The sequence below is a fragment of the Pteropus medius genome, unplaced genomic scaffold, assembly GCF_902729225.1.
Source record: "Pteropus medius unplaced genomic scaffold, Ma_sr-lr_union100, whole genome shotgun sequence".
NCBI classification, from domain to species: domain Eukaryota; kingdom Metazoa; phylum Chordata; class Mammalia; order Chiroptera; family Pteropodidae; genus Pteropus; species Pteropus medius.
The window spans coordinates 14,747,924-14,770,610 of NW_024356249.1; the positions used below are offsets into that span (position 1 = coordinate 14,747,924).

General features: G+C 36.8%; 1 protein-coding gene across 16 annotated transcripts in view; it reads left to right on the forward strand.

Moving 5' to 3' along the window:
• Positions 1–22,687, forward strand: part of CADPS2 (calcium dependent secretion activator 2) — a 477,993-nt gene that overhangs the window by 378,988 nt on the left and 76,318 nt on the right. For 10 of the 16 annotated variants that reach the window (XM_039860904.1, XM_039860896.1, XM_039860905.1 and 7 more), the window contains 2 exons: positions 17,184–17,287; positions 18,885–18,893. In XM_039860904.1, the coding sequence (XP_039716838.1) occupies positions 17,184–17,287; positions 18,885–18,893 (113 nt within the window). The remainder of the gene's footprint in view (positions 1–17,183; positions 17,288–18,884; positions 18,894–22,687) is intronic. The other 6 variants (XM_039860901.1, XM_039860898.1, XM_039860902.1 and 3 more) reach the window with 1 other exon arrangement.

Below are 22,687 nucleotides of genomic sequence, written 5' to 3' on the forward strand. Positions count from 1 at the left end.
GCTAGCTTCCAGCTGGGCTCTGGTCACATAGCTAGTTAGTGGGAGATTAAAACCCACTGTCTACCTATTATATAATAATAGAACTATCTTCCGATAGTCCTGCGTCTTGCTCCCTCCCCTTTCTTGGTAAGCTTGTATAGTTAAATTTGCACTCAAGTAAAACGCACGGACATTTGAAAGGGAGCCCGGAATGGTGCTCTCTGTAGAAATATGACAGAAGCTGTATATGTAACTTAAAATTTTCTGGTAGTCACATTAAAGAGGTGAAATTAGTTTTAATAACAGTTTAACCCAATATATTCAAAATATTATCAGTTTAAAATGTATTCAGTATATAAAATTATTGAGATACTTTACATTGTATTTTCATACAATGTCTTTGAAATCCAGTGTGTATTTTACTCTTACAGTGTAGCTCAGTTAAGAGTAGCCCCATTGCAAGTACTCATTTGTCACGTGCGGCTGGTGCTGGTGGACTGGACAGCACAGGTCCCTCGTATGAGGCTTAAAGTTGGACTCCAGAATCTGAATCTTTTTATTTTTCCCCACATAATCTTACAATGTCAGATGTTGAAAGTGATTAAAGTTTGCGACCCCCCGCTAAGTCGGAGCATGTCTCCATTTTCTCTGCTTTATTTTTCTCTATAGCACGACGATCTAACATATAATAGCGTTCATTCATCTAACCGTTGTCCTAAAATATTAGCTGCACAAGGGCAGGGCTTCTATATTTTAATAACTGCTTTGTCTCCAGTGCCGAGAAAAGTGCCTGGCATATATTTGGTACTCGATAAATATTTATTGAATAAATGAATGAGTTTATGGCACAGTGAGTGATCAGGCTATTTATAGCAGAGAGAACATCTGTAAACTGGCAAGCCTGCTTGCAAAAGGTCATTCAAATCAATCACTGAATAATTAACAATATAGAGTAAAAACTAACCACTTAAAAATAACAGGATTGGAAAAATTAAACTGTAATTTCACATATTTGGGTGGAGGGAGGAGATGAGGAAGCATTAACTCTGAATCGCAGAAGCCCGAGTTTCCCGAGTTTGTAGATCACAGCTGCACTAACGGTATCTAGTAATCTAATCTGTTTCAGTTATTTCTATAATTCAGCATGATGCTTAGTTTTGACTCAGTTCTCTCCCATCCTTGGGAGTTCTTCAGATTCTCCATTGACAGCACAAATTTGCAGAGTAAAGAGATTTTACAACTTGGTAATAGATGAAATAAAACAAATGACCTCTCTCTAATGACTTCTTCTTAGGAACTGTTTGCATGTGTTTCATGAGAATAGACAGTTCATTTTGAGAACGTTAAATTTCTAGAAACTTTTTTTTTAATTTTAAGAAATGTGTGAAATTCACACTTGCAAAATCAGCTAGTTTTCTTTGGTTTAATTGTATCATTAACTACTATTTAGTAAGATCCTTTTTATTTATAATCTAGCTTTCAAAATAATACTAAAACTTTCTTAATTGTGTTTTTAATCACATGTCTATTGATGCAAATTAGCTATTATTTTTAAAAGAAGAAACAATTTTTTCTTCAATTCGAGGAATTTCTTATAGACAACAACAGCAATCATACATCTAATAAAAGTCCTGTCTTTCTCCTGAAAACTACATATCACATTGTGACTTACGATAGAAGAGGGAGACCGCTCCTTAGAGTTTCCCTTGACCTGAGATTTTTTTGCATAGTTTTGATACCTAAGCTTATTGAGAATCCAGAAACGTGGAGGTGCCCTAAACAAAAGGTAGCATGGAATGAACAGGCAAAGTCTTTGTGCAGTGAGGCTCTGTCTGGGCCGTCTGGTTGCCAGGTTCCTCAATCCAACCCCCAGTGCTCTCATTTTCAGAGTCTCAGTTGAACAGGATGGAGATGCTTTCCCAGAGGGCCACACCGCTTACTTTCTTTGAGAGGAGAAGTTGCACTGTGGCAGTCCTTACGTCATTAGGATGTGTGTGCCATCTGGGTGGCATTTTAATTTAGCACTCCATTGTCAGGAGTGTAGCAATAAATAATAAATAAATAAAATCTGTTCTGCTTAAGGGTGTGATTGTATAGAAGGGAGAATATAAAAATGCACAGTTGATGAAATTATTTTTTGTTAGTACATACTAATATTTCTAGGATAGCAGATTTCTCTCATAAAAGTGTTTCCTTATAAATTTGATTTTACAATGTTTTCAGTATTGTATGTCACTGTGAATTCAGGTTACTAATAACTAAATAATGCATCTGAAATTTTGCATTCCCATGAGTGTTAATAGCGCTTTGCAAAGGTAATATGTATATTTTTTTAAAAAAAATCTTCACCCTAAAAAGAAGACAACAGGTAATTTAAACATTTCCATCCCTCCTTCTTGGATAGTGTGGCTTAGAGGACTAATCTTAGCCTGAAAGTCAAATCTTGGTGACCATTTCTGCTTCTGAGTCTCTGATGATTTAGGAACAGATTGATTGATACAATTTCTGGATCTAAAACAAGAAAAGACTTATTGTCTTTTTCTTTAGACTATATGAGAAAATTGTATAAATCTGTAAAAAGTTTTTAGCTTGTAAAGTAGTATGTTTATGTATAGTAAAAGCCATTGCTTGAACTTCGCTGATTTTTAGTGTCTGTAATCATCTGGATAGGGACCAAATTAAAATTTATTTTTGCACTATATGTAAAAAAAAAAGCTATGAGTATTTTTCAGATGGTCAATGAACTATTTAAATTACCTAAGAAGGTAATTTTTTCTGATAGCAATAAATTAGTTTGATTTCTATGGTCTGATACGATACAATTGAAATGTTAATCTCAGACTATTTTTATTCATATAGTCTCATCTACGTATTGAATTAAATGTCTTTAACACCACTTCACTGCCACACATTAGCCTTAGTCCATGTAATGTACACACCGGAAAGTTTTAAGACTACATTCCCTCTGTTATAATAAGTAACATGAATTCACTGTAGCCTTTTTCACATCTGATCAGGAATGAATGAGAATCTCTCATATGTTTATATGCTCAGCTTTTCTCCTGCCACTTGGCTAGCCACACAAAATAACCACCCCAACATTATGTAATTTGTGTTCACACCAATTAGTTAACTCATGACAATGTTGACAACTTAATTCCGTCTATAAAAAGACATTTCGGGGGCATAATAAATAGGAGTTGCAAGGATTATTGACTAGAAGAGGTAAATGAAGACACCGTGTGTACCGTCAGTTAGCTTAAGACAGAGGAAAAGTGTGTTGCGCAGTGTCACAGCAGCTCTTTGCCTATGTAGGTAACTAGCCAACTAAGTGAAAAGTCAAGGAGGATACAAGGATGACCCTTGGACACCGATGGCAACATCATGGTGATGCTTGCAACAACTTCAGGGTCTCTGCACTTCCCATTTACCCACAGCTTTAGTGACCAAAAGAAAGGACTGGAGTTCTGTCAACTCCAGATAATCCATGGAGACACTTAAGGACACTGAGCTCTCTTAAAATTGGTTCTGAGTCTGTGTTCCTTTAACATCCTTCCTGTTTTATCTGAGTTTAATTCTGGGAAAAGCGTAGTATGTATTACTCCATATAAAGCAACTACTGGCTGCGTCGTCATGCTGCCCTCTGGTTTTGGCTTTCCATCCCTGTGTTGGAACTAATATTGCCAGCCCTGAACTATGTTTGAGCCTCTGCAGAGGTGCTCTGTGACATAAACAAATGACACCTTTCCTTAATCTATAGTCTCTTTGTCGATGAGTCATCCATCTTTTCTGTCCTTTTTTTATTTTTGTAGGATGTTGTAACTCTCAATCAGGGATAGTCATAACTAATCCCATATATAAAAATGAGAACTTGATTCGATCTTGAACAATGTTTTTTCCTAATCAGGCTATCATAGGAACTTGATCTTAAGTTTAAATGACACCTAACTTAGGGTTTTGAGGGCTGTTGCTTCCTTTCAACCTTGGAAACATAGCACACCTCAGCTTTCTAGCTCTGTACTTAAGACGTGTTGGCTCCACACATACTCATGTCTTCTGTTCTCCAGCATCAAGATATGAGGTATTCCTCTTCAAGGCCAACTTTCCCACCTGTGATATTGACCCCAATTCTACCTACCTACTCCTGAATGGATTTTGCTCCATCTTATACCTCTTCTCTTTCTTTACCCTAAAAACAATGCCTTGCCTTGAGCTATACATCTCCTTTCAGCTGCCATCCAAAGAACAGCATACATTTGTCTCGGTATCCAAAGGGGATTCGTTCCAGGACCCCCTATAGATACCAAAATCCATGGTTTTTCAAGTTCCTGATATGAAATGATATAATATTTGCATATAACCTATACATATCCTCCCACATCTCTAGATTACTTATAATACTTAATACAATGTAAATGCTATGTAATAGTTATAATGTATTTTTTAAGGAATAATGACAAGAAAAATTTCCATGTTCAGTACAGATGCAGTCATAATAGGGTCAACTACATAGTACATGTCAGCAACTGTAACATTTTTATCCAAATATTTTCCATCTGTGGTTAGTCAAATCCACAGATGTTGAACCCACGGATGCAGAGAGCCAACTATATGCACTAATCTTCATTTCATTCATAGCCGCTTCACTTCTCTACCCAAAGAAGTTTGGCTTCCAGTATCATTAATTTTTCTAGTGGGGGTTTATACTAGTTGGAAGTGTGACTAGTCAGAGGGTGAGTAGAAGAAAGGAAAATCTTTTAAGTTCCGTTGCCTCTCCCTCGCATTGCCTATGAGCAGTCAGTTCCTTACCTTTTGCCATTGATTGGTAGCAGTAGTCCAGTGGCCCATATTTGTGGTAGATATTATCAAGACAGGGCTGTAGCTGTGCTGCAGTGAGATATTGATGAAACATGAATGGGCTGAGCCACCTTCAGGCAGGCAGTCCTCTGTATTCAAACCCCCTAGCTTAGTAAAATGTAACCTAAAGAGACTGTTGGCAAAGTGCTGCTGCTTTGAATCTAACAGATTAATGATGACTCCCTGTTCGCAGGAGTTGCCTAATGGATTAGTAGGAAAAGGAAATTATCAGTATTGGTTTCATATTGCCTGAGACTCTGTTCCTAAGCTTAAGCTCTCCTCAAAGTCCCTGCCCATCATCCCATCCTCAGTACCTCCAATCATGAGCACTCAAGCCAAAATAACTAGACTCCTGAGAAGTACAGCCCCTCTAAAAGACAATAAAGTAAATGGTATATACCATCTAGAACTTATGGAACAAGAATTTAAATTGAGAATAATAAATATTCTCAAGGGAATATAGTAAGATGCTAGCAATATGATAGAAAGAAGTCATGAAGAACCAAGTGGTAATATTGTCTATGAAAATAATGTGGTTGTAAGAAAAATGAGATACAAAATAAACACAGCTGAAGAACTTTTAGTGACCTGGGAGGTCAGAATGAAGGCAGCTAGAAAGGCAAAAGATGTAGACAATATAAAAGGAAAGCTGAGTGATATGGAGAATAGAAATAAAAATAGAGTAAGATAAGCTTTCAGCAGACTAATTAACAAAAAAAGAAATGCAGGTAAATATAGTATGGAGACATAGAAAATAATAGAAGAGTATCATGAACAAATAAAAAAATCTAAAGTCTAGATAAAACTGATACATTTTGTCAAAAACTGTATATTGGTATAATCAGCACAAGAAATGAGACACCAATAAGTTTTAAAGAAATTGAAATAATTGTCAGATATCTCCCATCCCCAAATCTCTAAGCCCAGTTGGTTTGGAGCTGAGTTCCACCAAACTTAAGGAACAAATAATCCCTATCCAAACTGTGGGAAATGGATGAAAGCTGCCCTGTTTATTTCATGGAGCAATATAACCTTGATTCCAAAACCAATAAAGACAATGGAATGAATAAAAGAGAGTTTTTATAAACTCCTTTCATTTTAATCATACATGCAAAATTTCTAAATATAATATTAGATCACAATATCCAAGAGATTACTGAGAAAATGATACATCATAATCAATGGGATTTATATATTAACAAACCAAAAGTAAAAATCATGATCTCAGCAGATCGTAAAAAAATGTGCGAAATGAGTCAATAATATAATTAAAGCTTATACCATTAGTATTCTAGAAAGAATTCTTTATGAAACCCATATAGAAAAAATTTACAGTGAATATTTCATAAAATGAAGAAAGTTTGGAGGCATTCTAGGATTAGGAACATGACAAGCACATATACTATCATCGTCGGAATACTAGGAGTCTTGGACAACATAAAAGGAATGAAAAACAGTAAATCAAAAGAATGTAAACAGAGGAGATAAAACCATCATTGTTTGCAGATGAAGTGATCATCTTCCTAGAAAATTAATGGGATCTAAATGGAACCTACTAGGTGCAAGAGGTCGGCAAGATTGCCAGATGTTAAGTCAATCTGTAAAAATCAGTATCCTTTCTGTACACTAGCGGTTCTCAAACTTTTAGTCTCAGGACCCATTGATGCAGATCCAAAGAGTTTTGTTTATATGGGTTATATCTACCAATATTTACCATACTCGAAGTAAAATGGAGAAATTTATAAAATATTATTAATATTTTAAAATAACAGTAGTAAACCTATTACCTGTCAACATAAAATACTTTTATGGAAAAAAAAAATTTCCAAAACAATCCAAAAAAGGCTATGGAATGAGAGGCATGTTTGTTTATTTTTTTCACCTCTCTTTAATGGCTGCCTTAATAGATAGCTGGATTCTCCATTTATGCTTCTGCATTCAGACTATTGCAGAAGGTATATATGCAGAAAATTCTAGCTTCCTACTGATAGATAGTTGGAAAAAGGAGGAATATTTTAATAGACTTTTCAGATCATCGTGGGTTTTCTTTTATGATATTACACCAAAACTTGACAAGCGATCATTTCTTATGGGTTAATTGCAATGTGGAGCCTGAAAGCATACCAGTGAACTTTCCAGGCTGTTACTTTAAACCCAAATGGTTTATCATGCACTTGGATTCTTTCAACATGCATGATCTTTTAACATGTATTGATCATTTGGAAAATATCGGTTCAGTAAGTTACGATCTTCTTAATATTGACAAAAATTATTAGATAAGATACAAAAATCTCCCTCGTTAATATCACTCCTGTCTCACTAGAAGTGTTTTAAAGTATTGAGAAGCTGTCAAGCTCATGACAGATACAAGTTTTCAAAACTTCTGGGTTTCCTCGAAATCTCTAATTTTCTCATTGGCAACAAATACTGCCTGTTATTTTCCTGAAAGTGACAAGTTTACTTCATTTCTCAGAATATGTCTGCCAAACGTTCGAGTCTGAATAACCATACTTTGTCCATCAGTAGTCTTTTCAACTAAAAATTGCTTTCTGTGAAAGAAAAAGCAGTTTAGTCCTCGACTCAATTATATACTTTTCCTTGAGACCACATTGTAGTTCATTCAGTACGCGGAAGTGCTTTATGCAAACTTCTCATTTTGTCGCAGATGGTATTAAAAAATATGCTCAGAGGAAGAGATTCAATAAAGTTAATAATTTTTACTGTTTTATCAAGGATATTCTTCTGTAAAATTATTTCGTTTTGTTTTGTTTTTTTCGAGTGCATGGTGGTGAAGAATGCAATGAGTATAATTTAACACCACAGCTTCGATTCATGCTGAGGCAACAGCAGTTTTAACCACCATTACTTTTGCACCATCAGTGTAAGTGTCAACAGAATTAAAAAGGCAAACTATCTTGTTATTATGAAAATAATTTTGACCTCACAGACCCCAAAAGGTCTTGGGGATCCCCAGTGGTCCATGGACCACACTGAGAACTTCTGCTCCACAGCATCAATCAACTAGCTAGAAAATATAAACAAAAACAAGGTACCTTTCATAGAAACAACCAAACTATAAAGTATCCGGGAATTAACTTTGCCAAAAACGTGTTAAACTTCCTATAAAGAAAAATGTGAAACTCAAATAAAGGTCATAGAGAGTAATCTGAATAGATGTAGAGACAGTTCATAACTTTAGGAGGGATGACTTGATAGTACAGTGCATGAACACTCCAAAAATTAATCTGAAATTCACTATAGTGTCCATCAGAATTACAAGGTTTTTTAAAAGACCTTGATAAATTTACTTCAGAACTTAAATAGAAGAATAAAGGGCACTGAATAACTAAGTCAACTTTAAAAAAAAGAAGAAGAAATAGAGTGTGGAGACTTGTCTTGCCAGATTCTGAGACAAACAGGAAGACCGTCACCAAGGCCCACAATAAGGCTGATACTCAGAAAAATAGACTCATGTAGGTTCTGCAACTTTAAGTGAAACGATGTGTTATGAAACCAATTTTACCGTAGGCTAATTGATATAAATAAGAGTTAATTTTCTGTGACATCTCATCAACACTATAACAAAACACTGAATGAAGTGACGCTATTTGAGGACCCACTGCATAGATGGAAGCCTAATGTGCCTCATCCATAGTAATGTGGGACCAAAAGTCAGGGGGGAAGGGAAAGCTGTTTGGGAGGTGATGTCAGAAAGATGGGCTTATTACACGGATAAAAATAAGCTGAATTCCTCTCTGATAGAAACATGATCTTTGGAGAAATTAGAGACCTCAATGTAATGAGGAAAATATCAACCACTGTAAATTTAGCATTTCTCTATATTGTAACTATCCCCAATTAACATTTTACCTTTTTACTTTCTCAATTTTCCAAGTTTGTTTAATATCTATTTCAGTTGGAACAAAATTGTTTTAACTTTCTTATAAAATATAGCGTGTTCCATTTTGGTTAGTTCATTTTCTATGTAGAATTGTCAGCCAACCATTTTCTGCTTGAAAAATACTTCACATACTCTGAAGCGATGCCATGAAAGCTCCGTGAATTATACTGATGCACAAAGTTTCAAAAGAAAGAAGATTCATCAAATAATATGTGGTAACTACATGAGGTAGTAGTGTACCAGGAGTTCCTAACTGAATATACCCCAAATTCCTCCAGATCTGGAAAAATGATTTTTATTTTCTTCAAAAGCTTCTCGTTGGTGAATATTTGCCTTCTGTAAAACTTCTTAGTGAGAACATAAGCACCTCTTGAGAAAACAAAACGTTATGCCATGTCCCCTGCCCTGTACTCCTCACTGGGAGTCATTCCCTCAGCCGTGATTTGTAACGCTCTGATCAGCTCCCGCTAGAATCTGATCACCTTCCTCTGAAGATGCGTGGAAATCTCATTACAAGTGTTCAACACCTGTTCCCTAAAAGGTCTCAAAAGGATGTCAGTTTACTCAACTCACTTGACAGTGTCATGTATTTTTTTTTTTTTTTTACTTTTATATAGAATGTGATTTACAGATCAACGCAGTCTTAAAATAGCAAGCTTTCTTCCTTTCAGGAGCAATTTTGTAGAATTTATCATTCTCCAGCTACAGAGTTTGAAACCAACTGATTGATGAAACTATCTCATTTATTTACTAACAAGTGTCAAAAGGTAAACCAAGTGACATACAGCGGTGTAGCTCCTGCAGCACCTTGTTAATCCGAGTAGTTTAGATGTATTACATCTTTTCCAGTTGGACAAAACCAGAGTAATACAAACTGACAGATTTCTACTTATTTATTTCTCAACAGTTTTGGAAATTAGGAAGAGTTCATTACTTGCGGGCCATAACTAAGTGGCCATATAGCTTCGAGCACTAAATTAAAGGATCTAATCCAAGCTTTTGTAATGCCAGATTTTTTTTTTTTTAATTTCAAGGATATAAAATATCCCTGAGGCACCAGTGCCTACACACATATTCACAGTGGCTAGCAGACCCAGGATGTTAAAACTTGAAATATTTAAAATGTCACTAAGCCCAACCCTGCCCTCTACACTTGGTCTTTATTCTTGTCCAACTAGGAGACTTTCTCCAAATCTCAGCGTCAAATATAATAATATCACTACTAATACATGACTTGGCTGTCCTAACAGATTTTGATAATGTGTCAAAGGAAACAAAGACAGACAGACATTAAGCTCTTTTGACTAATTTCTTAGCAGCTAAGGTTCTAAATCTGTTCAAATGATATCTTTCATAGTGTTGTTGCTATGTCCAGGAAAATTTGCTTTTCTTCTCCAGCCTGTCTCCCAGCTGGCAAGCCTCTAGAGTCCTTTTCACCTTCCCCATTGCCCCCTCTTGAATGACTATCTTCACCCATCGCCTCACTGGATCCTACCCTGCTTGCCCCGCATTGTTCCAGGGCAGACTTTCTCCTTAAGAGTGGTGGAAGGAGTTTAAGATGGAGGAGGAAGATAAGAGGCATTCGATGCTCAAAGAACTAGGCATGAAATTTAAAATGCTATCGACCTTCATTGTGTGATAATTTAGTGTTGGCATGGCAGTTACTATAATTGAGGTTATTCTATTGGTTTTTAATTTCTGAATCCAGGTTATGTTGAGGGGAGATGGGTATGATGCAGTAAAATCAAGGAGAAGACCATTTACCAGTTTCAACAGCTGAATATATATCCTTGTGTGAGGGAGAGCGATCATGGCTACAGACTTTAGAAAAGCTCCTATTGTGCAATTAGCAAAACTACCTGGAAAACTTTTATGCTGTCGTTAGAATCTTAGAACAGTTCTGGCCAGAGCTAACCAAAGCAGAGTAAATATACATTATGTAAACTTTTTCTTTCAAGTTTTCATTGTCCTTGCAGCCAGCAATACTGTGAAGATATGTTTTTTTTTCCCTGTGAGATCTTAGATATTCCTGCTTCACAAGCTTTTTTCCTGTGAGATCTTAGATATTCCTGCTTCACAGGGTCTCGATAATTACAGGGATAACTTTAATAAAACTCAAACCAAGGTGTCTGTGTTTCTCCACTCTTAAAAATCACATAACTGTAAAAGCCAAATATTAAGTTGTGTGTGTGTATCCTAGTAATTTTTTCTCTACTTCCATCACCACCATCCCTTATTTTAAGACTATAAGAATACGCCTCCTAAAGAAAGTCTCACAGAGCATCACCGATATTTACCTTCCGTTTGCCCCCCATGTGTATGGCCCGTCACTCATGGATCACCACTCACTGTTGGCTTATGGAGATTGCTCAGTTTGGATCCAGTCCAGGTGCCATCATCTTATACTCCAGTGGCCTATTTTCCTTTGTTCCACAGCTGACCGTTTGCTTAAAAATAAATTTACTGATTCGAAAGGTAATCCAGGTAAAGAAGTTAATGTGATTGTGACCACAGGACAATTATTTCAAAGCTATAATATTAGCATAAATTCCAAGGAGGTATTAACTGGAACTGTTGCTTTAAATGACAGGGTCATTAAACAGGTTGGCCCCAAAGGGAGCCTTGGAATCAGGAGGCCACAGACCCATTATTTTCAAACATCTGTGGTATTAGTATTTTCATGGATTTTAAACAGCTATAGGGAAGACATGACACCCTAGGTTAGTTGTTTCATACAAGGGTTGTCGAAATATGTATACCATCCTACCTGGAATAACATTACAGAAGGTAAAATATGTTCAGATTCTACAGAAAAAGCCACCTTGTTTATAAAATGAACTTTGCATAAAGATGCATCTTGGTTTCAGGTAAAAGAGGAAGCAATCTCAACAGGTCACCTTTGTTTTTAACTTTTGTTTTTCATAAAAACTAGTAATTCTCACAGTATATTCCCCAGACCAGCATCATCAGTGTTTCCTGGGACCTTGTTAGAAATGTGAATTCTTGGGCCCCACACACAGGACCTACTGAATCTAGAACTCTGGTGTGATCCCAGGCAGTTTGTGTTTTAACAGGCTCTCCAGGTGATTGTGGTGCATGCTGAAGTTAAGAACCACAGATCCTACAGAAAATACTACATTTATTGATTAGAGCAATATAAATTTCAGCACTCATAGAACCATAATAGCATCTATTTTGCAGTCAGACAAACCAAGAGAGAGTCAATGAGACATCATTCTCTTGCATTAGCTGATGGTACCAGGTCTTAGGGTGTCAGGTATTGGGTAAGTATAATCAGGTTGACCCTAAAGAGTTGGGGAAGTGGGGTTCAGTTTTAGAAACCACCTCTCCCCTAAATTCTGAGGCAGTCTTATTTGCCAGGAAGTTATATACTATTGCCTCTAGGGGAATAAGTCAAGAGAGTTCTCCCAGAATCATCTCATCTAGTCATATGCGCTAAAGAGGGAGGGTGAGGGTTTTGTTTAATGGGAAAGAAAATATTTGATCGCCTGCCCACCTTCCCTCTTGGGATGAGAACGCCCATGACTATTGAGGTCTGGCCAGGATGAGTTCTGGGCTCTGGCGCTGTATTACCCAGGTTGCTGGGCCTGCAGCTGGAGGATAGGTCCAAAACTCTCAATCAAAAGTTAGACTTTCCAACTGAGTCATCTGACAATTCATTTGACAAGAATTAAGGTTCAAATTAGGACAGGCTAGAAAGCCAGTAGAAATTCTCTGAGCCGGCTGGGCTGGCCTAAAGGGGTTTGTTAGTGGAAGAAGGCATCTAACATGGAGGCTATAGCTCAGATGGAAACTTTTCAGATCTAATTGGAACAAATTCCAGTGTGGCGTGCGCGTGCGCCACATTTCCTAATGTTTCTGTAGGGTGAGGAAGACGAAGGGACCAAGCACTGTCTACTTTGATGGAGGCGGAGAGAGTGCACAGAAAGTAGAGGGGTCCATTCCACCACTTCTCAGCTGTGTCTGAGGATAGATAAGTTTCGCCAAACAGCAGTCCACAGAGAGGATGCTGACACGCGTTACCACTGGATGAACTTTGGGGTTCCAGGTAGAAGAAATCAGATGTTGTACCATTGGCCCAACTTTCTTGTTCTTTTCAACCTTGCAAGGCAAAGCCTTACTGCTTGGGTCTCCAGAGAGTGTCCCAGGTAAATGCTTGATGTTTCTAATCTCCCTACTACTTCAAAACTGCCGTCCTTTCTTTAACTCCTTTCCCTAGATATTGGTCATTTTCCCATTTCCTCCCCTTCTTTCCCTTTTTCTTTGTCTTTCTTCCCAGGACCTGCAGTTGTTCCTATAGTCCCTTCTTAAGTCTTACAAGTTTCTCACCTCACTTATCTTCTGATGTCAGGGCTTTCTCCTCATCCATCTGACTTATGTTCTTTAGAAGGAGGGAGAAACAATGGAAGAGTAAGTGCTTTGTCTTCAGACAGGAGTAGGAAAAGGTGAGAGACTTCAGTGTTAGACTGCTATTAGCTGTCTCTGATCTAAATTTTCTGAACTCAAGCACCTGCTAAAAAAGTAATTTCATTCTGAAGAATTCCATCTGTTGTACTTGAGCAAGTTAAAGCCTTCCTAGTGACATGTCTTTGATTCTATTTCTAGTAAACTAGTAACCTTGTTCTTGCATACTGAGTGCAGTTAATTCACTATCAGGTTTATTACAAAAGTTTCTCGTTTTGACCAAAAAGATGATATATAGCTATCATCTACCTTATTATTTGGTTAGGGAAAGATATACATAAATTCTGTGAAGGCAGAAATATTATTTTGTTCATCGTTGCATCCCCTTAGTTGTTAATACACTAACTCACATGCAGTACCTGTTTGTTGAATCAAATTCGGGGCCACGCAATTCAACATGTTGTAGAACCGCGCAAGAAATCTGAGTGCATATATTACTTTTTGATGCAGTCTAGCTGATCATCATGACCTAGATGCAAGAGAAAGACGACAAGGCAGTATTGTGATGGGATTATTTTCATAGTTCTTCAATCCAACACCATCTTGAATTCTATTTCTTGTTTAGCTGCAGGTACAGATACAACCAGTCTGTTCAAAGTTAAGGTCAATTACATCACAAATTTCCACGTATCCTATAATGAGGAAAAGGAATTGAAGTGATCTTACTGGTCTTCTTCCCGTGTCCCCTTATAGCTTTCACCATGAGCATCATTGTGTATCCACCACTAGGGACTTTGTCAAGAAATGGCAGGAAGGGAGGCAGCCAAGGAGAACATGCTGGGAGTATGCACCTTCTCTGAAGCAGAATTAAAGCAAAACAGTCAGGCTGTCTTCTAACATCCTTTTCTCCAGCGAGGTCTCTTCCTAAATATAGAGGTATAAGCAAAAGGAATTGCTTCAAGGAGCCAAGAAGTGTTTTCATAGAAAAGTAAAAATGTTCTAAAATGAAGAAAGATCATAGCCAAGAGCAGCAATGCATTGAAATTCATCAAGAAACCTCGCTACTTTGGGCATATTTGTTTTAAATGTCACTCTTCAAAATGTATTACAACAATCAGCAACTTGGTGTGAAGCTTGAAGAATACAGAGACATCTGTAATGCTGTAGAAATGTTACAAAAAGAGTGAAAGTGAACATTTTAAGGAGGAATCTCAAATATTCACAGTGTTCAGAATTTTAATGGAGCTACCAATAAACTTGTTATCTAATAGAGTTCTGACTACAGAACGCATTAAACCGCTCGGCTGTTGTCACATGGGTGACAGCCCGAGATGGCATACATAGTGTACTTATAAAAAATGCTATTCATTTAAAGTATTAGAGTGGCCATTATGTTCAAGTACAAAGTTTTGATTCTCTCAGTAAATTTAATCTAGGAAGAGTGAAATGTTTTAAGCTGTTTTTAAATTTCAGTAGGACACGGGGTACTCTCAGAGTTTTTACTTAAGATAGTGTCAAATGTAAAAGCGGGTTTTGACATAATCACATGTAGACAGAACTAAGTTTTGAGCTTTCAGTGATTCTTTTTCATTATTGCATACTTGTGGCTAAGGATAGAGGGACTTTATAAACTCTTCAAACTTTCAGCTGTTTCAGAAGTTACTACTGAATATATATTCAATTCAAGTCATTGTATTATTGCTGCTTGTATGACATTAAGGGTAAGATTTTAATTCCATCTCAGCCAGTATCTGTATGAGTGTGGACACCTTCTCTAACCTCTCCAAGATTCTTGTTCCTAATCTAGAAATGAAGGATATGTTTCCCTAATTTGTAGAATGGTCATGAGGATTCAGAAATAATGTACTAACCTATGTAGGGAAAATAAATTTCTGTGATAAAAACAATTAAATTTTTGCCTTTCCCTTTCCTTATGAAAAACACATGTTATAAACATATATAAATGTATCAAAATATTGTAATTTAATATAGATCAAGCCCATATTTATAGGAAGCATAAAATCTCTTAGAGGAATCTTAGAGATTATATGGTTCAGTGATTCTTAGCATTTCTTTGGCGTATGGACCACTTTGAGGATCTGAAAGTTATAATCCTTCTCTTTCCAAAAATCTTCTATATGCACAAAAATTAGCATATAATTTTAAGGACCCTCTAAAACCTCTTCCTAACACTCAAGGTTAAGAATCCTCAACTAAATTCATCACCCTCAATGTAAAGATAGAGAAATTCAGGCATATAAGTGATATGCTCTTGAGAATTAAAAATTATTTTGAGAACTTTTTCCAAAAAAGTCCTGTAATTTAAGAAAGTAGCATTCATCAGTTATTTCAGCCGTGTTCTCGGACTACAGCTGACTTGCTGTCCAGTCCACCTTGGTGTGTTAGTGACATAAGAGCCTGTGTTGGATTTGCAATCCAACACAAAGTTAAATAATTTGATTATTGATTTTATTTTTAACATGCTTTTCCCCCAGAATTAAACTACTGCATTCTCAGTAAACATTCCTTAAGTACTTTTCATGGTTTAAAGCCCATTCGGGACATTGAGAATATAAGATAGTGAGACCCAGTTTCTGAGCCCGTAATAGAGAGAGAACTCAGAAGAGCAAAGCATTCAGCCCCAGAACTAAGTACCCTTTTAGTAGCGATTTTTGCAGTCTAAGTTGTTTAAGATCAGGGACATGTCTCTTACTTCCTTCTACCTCCCACAGCTAAGAACATTGCAGGCACACTCAAGAGATGTGCTGTCCAGCCTTCAGCCATCTGGTTTTCCTGAAGAGTCACCGTACTCTTGGATCCCTGTCATCGGCTTTCCATCCTGCAGGGGAATTTAGTGAGATGTGTACCAGGGTTGGGGGATGGTGACCCTGTTGTGCATCACCCTATGACCTAGAGTAAGCTTATAATAAATATTTAGTGAACAAGCACCCACCATAAGCAATGTTTCACTGCACTATTTTATATCCCTTGAGAACAAATAAAAAGCAAATGGAAGAGTCTACTCCAAATTGAAGGCTGAAATTTTAAGGAGAAATTGGGGGCGGGGGTGGCAGGGAGCTATTGCAGAAGGAAAAAATGACTCCTTAAGTTCCACAGAAAAAGCTCTTTTCCTGAAAATTTTATTTCCCTTCCTTATGACGTCCATACCTACTGGGGCAAAGAGAGAGCCCATGAATCTAAGATGTTTATCTTTAAGGGTGTTATTGGAAACTGAAACTGTATTCTTCACATTCAATTTTGAAACAGTTCATTGCATAGGGCACCTCTAATTTCTGCCAGTTTCTTGTATTTCTGAAATCAACTACTTTGTGTTACTGAATTTCAGGTAGCTGCACTTAATCTCATTGTGGCCTGGCCTTTTATACCAGTTTGCCTTGGTGCCGAAAGAACATTCAGCTTCAAAGAACGCCTCCCCACTCCTCCCCAGTTGGAGGTGGGCAGGGAAGGAGGGGAGGAAATCAGTTAATTGCAGCCTGTCATAGTTGTTTTAGGTGACTTTGTACTTCTTAAATTTTAGATGGACATGAACCGTAGGCATGTAGGCTGGGAATTTAAATAGCAACAAAAAAGCATGGGTTTTGCTAATGCCGGGAATGACTCATCTGGTGAGAGTGGTATTGTATCGATAATATAATACAGAGAGAAGGAAAAGACTGTGGTATCTGCTCTCTTTGTGTTTCTGACCTTGTGGAGAATTATAACTTGTTTGTTGCAGAAGTTGAGCATCTAATGTGCTGATGCACCTATTAGTTCTTATATATTAAATGGCAGAGCACTTGTGTTTTCCTGTGATTGCTTTGTGGATGAAATATTTCCCGCAATCTAGTGAACTGGTTTTCTTTTTATAAAGAATGTACGTGTTTGTATTTCTTGCATCTCTTATTTCTCAAAAAATATACTTTTTCATTTGATTTCAACCCCTTTTTCTCATCATTACATCTTAAAGCAAGTTTGTTTTCTTTATTTTTAAGGTAACTTTATTCTGATTTGTTTCTAATAGAGACCATGAACCAGGCAACTCCTGCTAGAAAGCTGGAAGAAGTTCTTCATCTAGCAGAGCTCTGCATCGAAGTCTTACAACAAAACGAAGAGCATCATGCAGAGGTGATGACTTGTTTTAACTGCTGTATAAAATGACACATAATGCTTTGTCATGTGAGAAGAACACTGGCCTACCCTTAGACTGATACACATCTGGTATTTACCTGTAGAAAACTAAAAACATGTGCATTGCCTGAAAATACAACTCTTATATATTACAAAGGAATTTTATACACACACACACACACACACACACGTAAACACACACACACACATATATATATAATTTAATATCTGTTCCTGACAACAGTCATGCTGTGAGGAACATGGAAAAGCTCATGGGATCTGCTAAAGATGTTCCACTAGCAAAAAGCAAAGCTGGAACACGAACCCTAATTTGTGATGCCAGATCACTTGCGTTTCCCCCTAGGTCATGATCGCTTTAGTTTAGAAATGTAAGTCAATCAATGCGTGACAGGAAAACTAGTAATAAACTATAAGATAACAAATACAAATGGAAGATGTTCATAACTAGATTTTCATTCTTATCATCAAATTTTTCTTTAAATTTTCACCAAACTTGCATCATTTATAGTTTTTAGAGGTTCTAATTATATTAGTAACATTCACTAAAGATAGGGAGTGATCATTCACCAAGCAAACTGCTTATTCTAAGACTTAAAGGTGTCACTATTTCTAGTCACGTGTTTATTTTTCTTAAAAAAGAGTTTCCTGACTTTGAACTGTGTGGGGAAAGTATGTGGGAGTATATAAATGTATTAAATTTCAGTGCCATAATAGTGCTTTTATTCTCAAGGAAACACATGAAATGTGCAAGAATGAAAAAGACCAGATACATAAGAATTTATAGAGTATTTGTATTTCATGAAACCTAGTTCTCCAAAATATAAGAAACTACATGAAGTACATTTGAAGCAAATTCTTGGAAAAGAGTATTCATGAAACCTTACTATAGGTAACTAAGATTTATTGTATCTGGTTATAAATATGATCATTCAAAACATCTGCTTTTAGCTCACACTGTGGAATCTAGTTTTTACCTTGCATCTGTCATGTGTGAACTTGTTATGGATATTTTATTTTAAACTGAAGAAACAGCTGCTTCAATAATTTGAAATGAATTCCCAGGAGGATCTTTCCTAGGCTAGTACTACTGCTGTTACAATGAAAATGATTATATGGTAAAATGCATGTATGTGTTGTCTTTGTCTTTTGTTAAAAGGCATTATCATCAGAGTATTAGACGTTTTTGAGTTAAAAAAAAAAAGTCTGATTGGCTATCCAGTTGCAGTATATTTCATCTAAATGGGTACATACATGTCACAAAAAATAATGTTTAATTTTCCTGCACTAATAAAAATAATGATTCTCATCTTTTAAATGTAATTAAAATTATGTACACTCAGTTACTAAGTGCTAGTTAAAATGTAATGTATTCAAACAATTAAAATGTAAATATTATTTTCTAATGCACAAGAATATAGTTGACTTGATTGTACAGAGATAATCATAACTCATAAATATCACTCTACTATATGCTGAAATATAGAACTATTATAATGACCGCTTTTTAAAATGCTTTGTAACACTATGGCATCTTTTTATTCCACAATGCTTCCAAATTCTTGGACTCCCTCAGGGAAGAGAGGTACGTAAAATTGTTTCCACTATTTTTCTAGCATGGAATAACTTGTAGTGTAGATAAGATAGACCCCAATTTGATTATAGTTAATTTCAAAGCCAACTTAGTGCCTCTCCTTGGAATTAAAGACTATTTCTTTGAATAGGCAAATCTTCATTGTAGTGTTTCTATGAATATGTCTTATTAATAATTACATGCATATTTAGTGCTGGCCATCTAAATAAAGGCCAGCTGAGAGGATTTTAGTGTTTGGGTTTTAATTTTCATTTATTTATTTTTTAACTTTTTTTTACCAGAAGATCCAACTTTTTCTCTGAACAAAATCAGAGAGGAAATTGGTCTGATTCCAAAGTGATTTGCAGAGTGACTTGGTGTACTGCACTCTACACCGATCTTTATTTTGCTGGATGTTCAGGCTGGGGGTTCTCTACTCCATGAGAGAGCACCCAGCTCAGCACCCTAGAGGAAGGTTAACGTTTCAAGTGGCTCATGTGTCAGCTTTTTACTTTCATTCTACTTCTCTCCACGATGGCAGTTTACTTTATAGGGCTAAGAGGTTGCTTCTGTCCTTCAGCAATTTCTCAGTTAAGCAAGTTTCATGTCCTTCAGATCTTTGACAGTAACTTACTTACAAGACAGTCCTCCCTTCTCACTGGAGGCCTCTCCACCTCTCTGCTCTCAGGCTTTTCTTCCGAATTTCTCTTTAGAAGTTAGCTGAAGCTCCTTTCCAGAAAATCTTTAAGGCCGTTTCCACATTCTAGTGAGTAGACTGCGTCTGACCAGAAATTCAGGCAAACTGATCTAACTATCCATCCAAACGCTTTGACGACACCATGAAGTTCCAAGTGGCAGTGGAAAAGCCTCACACACACACCATTTTACAGATGAGAAAACTGAGACCCAAGAAGGTTGAGTGACTTGCCAGAGGCACACAGCTCATTAGTGACAGAGTCAAGACTCAGGCCAGACTCCAGACCTGGCACTTTCCAGTAAACCACCTTGTTGTTTCTCTGTTTAAATAGAGTGTTCTCTCCTGGTTCTGCTGCCAGGGTTGACACTGGGCACCACAGCAGGGGTGTAAATGCAGAGGGGATGGTTATGGTACAAGCCTGGAGATGGCCCTTTCCACTCCGTCGTTCCCTTCCTCCCTTGTTCTCTGGCAACTCCTGGGACTCTGCCTAAGCGGGTGGAGTGTGAGAGTGTCAGTACAGGGACCGAGCAAGGAAACAGAAGCAATATGTTGCTACTTTGTTGCTTATTGTTCCAGCAGAATCTTGATTTAAGATTCCTAAAATGTTATAGTTATAATATGGTCCACCATATTGGTGACACTGTAGGCACTGTAGACACTGTAGGCAAAGAGGATGTTTGGTAGTAATCTGATATTTGCAACTAGAGGGCTAACAGTTCCCTGCAAATGGTTGGTTCATCCTGCACTACAGCTGGCTGTGTCTCAGGTGGCGCCAGGACAGAGAAAGGAGTGCATTGTGGATACACATATTTGTGCATATGCTCACTCCCATGAACATCAGTAGCTGAACCAGATTATGCTTCTTGATGTATTCTAACACACACACAAAAAGAATATTTGATCGTTTTACATTTATTTTTGCTTCTTCGTGTCCTTATTCCTCTCCACTAGCATGCACGTCTAAGGAACATCTTAAAGTGTGGTTACATAAAAAATCGTTCATAAACAAGATCTGTTTACTGCCTACTACTAACTAAAGTACAATAATCTCAACAGTTGAATTAATCATAATTACATAATATTTATATTTGTATAGCCAGTGAGATAAATCAACATTTTTTTAGGGTGGGTTTAGGTTTTGGGTTATAACGTCAGGTCTAACAAATAGCTCTCATTTTAGAAGATGACCAACAAGTAGCTTTCAGATGGCTAAGTTATAGAGGCAGGAGTCCATTTGCAGCAGTGACTTTAACGAAATTACATGGACATAAATACCCCCTACCAAAAATGTTCGTTAATCATTTGCTAATTTGTAAATATATAATAATGACTAGTATTTTATCCTGATATCTGTTTTGAAGTATTTTCATGTTATTGTTTTGTAATGTCAATATTTATATTCAGGTATGAACCTGATTAGGGAGAGATTTTGATGAATCAAAACAGTTGTAAAAAAATTATGATGAGTTTGACTGTAATTTAGGTGTCATCCCGCAGGTTCTAGTCCATTGTAGCTCTTCAAAGGAGCTTAAATATTTCTAGAATATGGCCCCTCATCATCGTGTTGCTGTGTATGTATGTGTATATTGGGGCAGAGGGATACCGGAGACACTAGACTGTCTCTAAAGCTTTCAGGAACATCTACAAAATACAGAATTGCAAACCGATACTTACTTAGGGAAAAAATAAGCACATAATTCATTCCAAAATCAGATTCACTATGTTTGCTCACTTATGTAGCCATCCTCTTTTTTGTTGTAAATGATAAACTTTATGCTTTGAGGATAAAAGCAACCAAAGCCTCAGAACTCAAAGAAATTAGAAAAGACATTTAAAAAAAAAATCATACCATAGTCGATGCTCTGACAAGAAAAAAATCATAGGAAATTAACAGTGGTCTGATCTGCAAAACGTGATGATAAGTAGGTAGATAGGTAGGTAGATAGATACGTAGGTAGGTAGATAGATAGATAGATAGATAGACAGACAGACAGACAGACAGACATCTAATTAAGAAGAGGCTATATGTGTAAGAGTTGGTCTCTAGACCTAGATTCAAATCATTGCTCTGTTATCTACCAACTATATGACTTTGTACAAGTTATTTGTACAAGTTATGTCTCTGAGTTGGATAACATATAAAATAATGAAATTTATGCCATCTATCTGGAAGGGTTGTTTGGAGGGTTAAATACGATAACATATAAAAAGCTTTTAGAACAGTACCTGGCACTAGAAACTGTTCAACTCGTGTTATACATAATTATTTTTAAAACATCTAAACTCACATTATAAGATCTGTCTGAAAGTCAACTCATTTTTGTAATGCCCGACAGTGTTTAGTTTTTTTGTTTTTGTTTTTGTTTTTTACTTTTGTACAGCAAGAGATTTTCATATTCACTGAATTTCCACAACAACCCTGGGGAAGGTTAAGGAAAGTATTGTTATTGCCAATGTGCAGACAAGGAAATGGAAATCCACCCAAGGGACTGATTTGGCCGTGATCACTCAAGCCTTACTGCTCGGTTCAAAAGCTCAGTATTCTGCCTCCAGTGTCAGTGTTCAGTCTTACCTGCCCCTATTTGCAACTACATTCAGTAACACAGCTTTCAAAGTATTATCAGCCTGCCTCATGTGTTATTTTCACTGTACAATATTTATTTAGCGTTAGAACTTTGATGGAAATGGCATAGCTAAAGGATTACAATCAAGTTTTGTTTTGTATTTCTCTCTTAATCAAATTAAACATTGCCTTCTGCCTCTGCCATCTCATTTACACTAATGAGTGGCTGAGCATTAGAACCAACATAACTTTCACCAGATAATCACGACTTTTGATTGGTACCCTACAGAGGGATGCATTTCAGAGAGGGGTTTTCTCCTCTCTGTTGCTGCGGAGCCTCAGACATCTCCTGTGAAGGCAGACTCTAGGGAGGAAATTAAGATAGTCCCTCATTTTACTACCAACCCACAGTGGGACGACTGCCATCCAGTGTGGTGGCAGAAAAGAGGAGGGGACGAATTGACCCCGTGTTCTTAAAGTAACAGCCTACGACTCTTGAGTTTTATTTTCAAACATAATAATTGCTTAAAGCTTTCTCTGGTCATC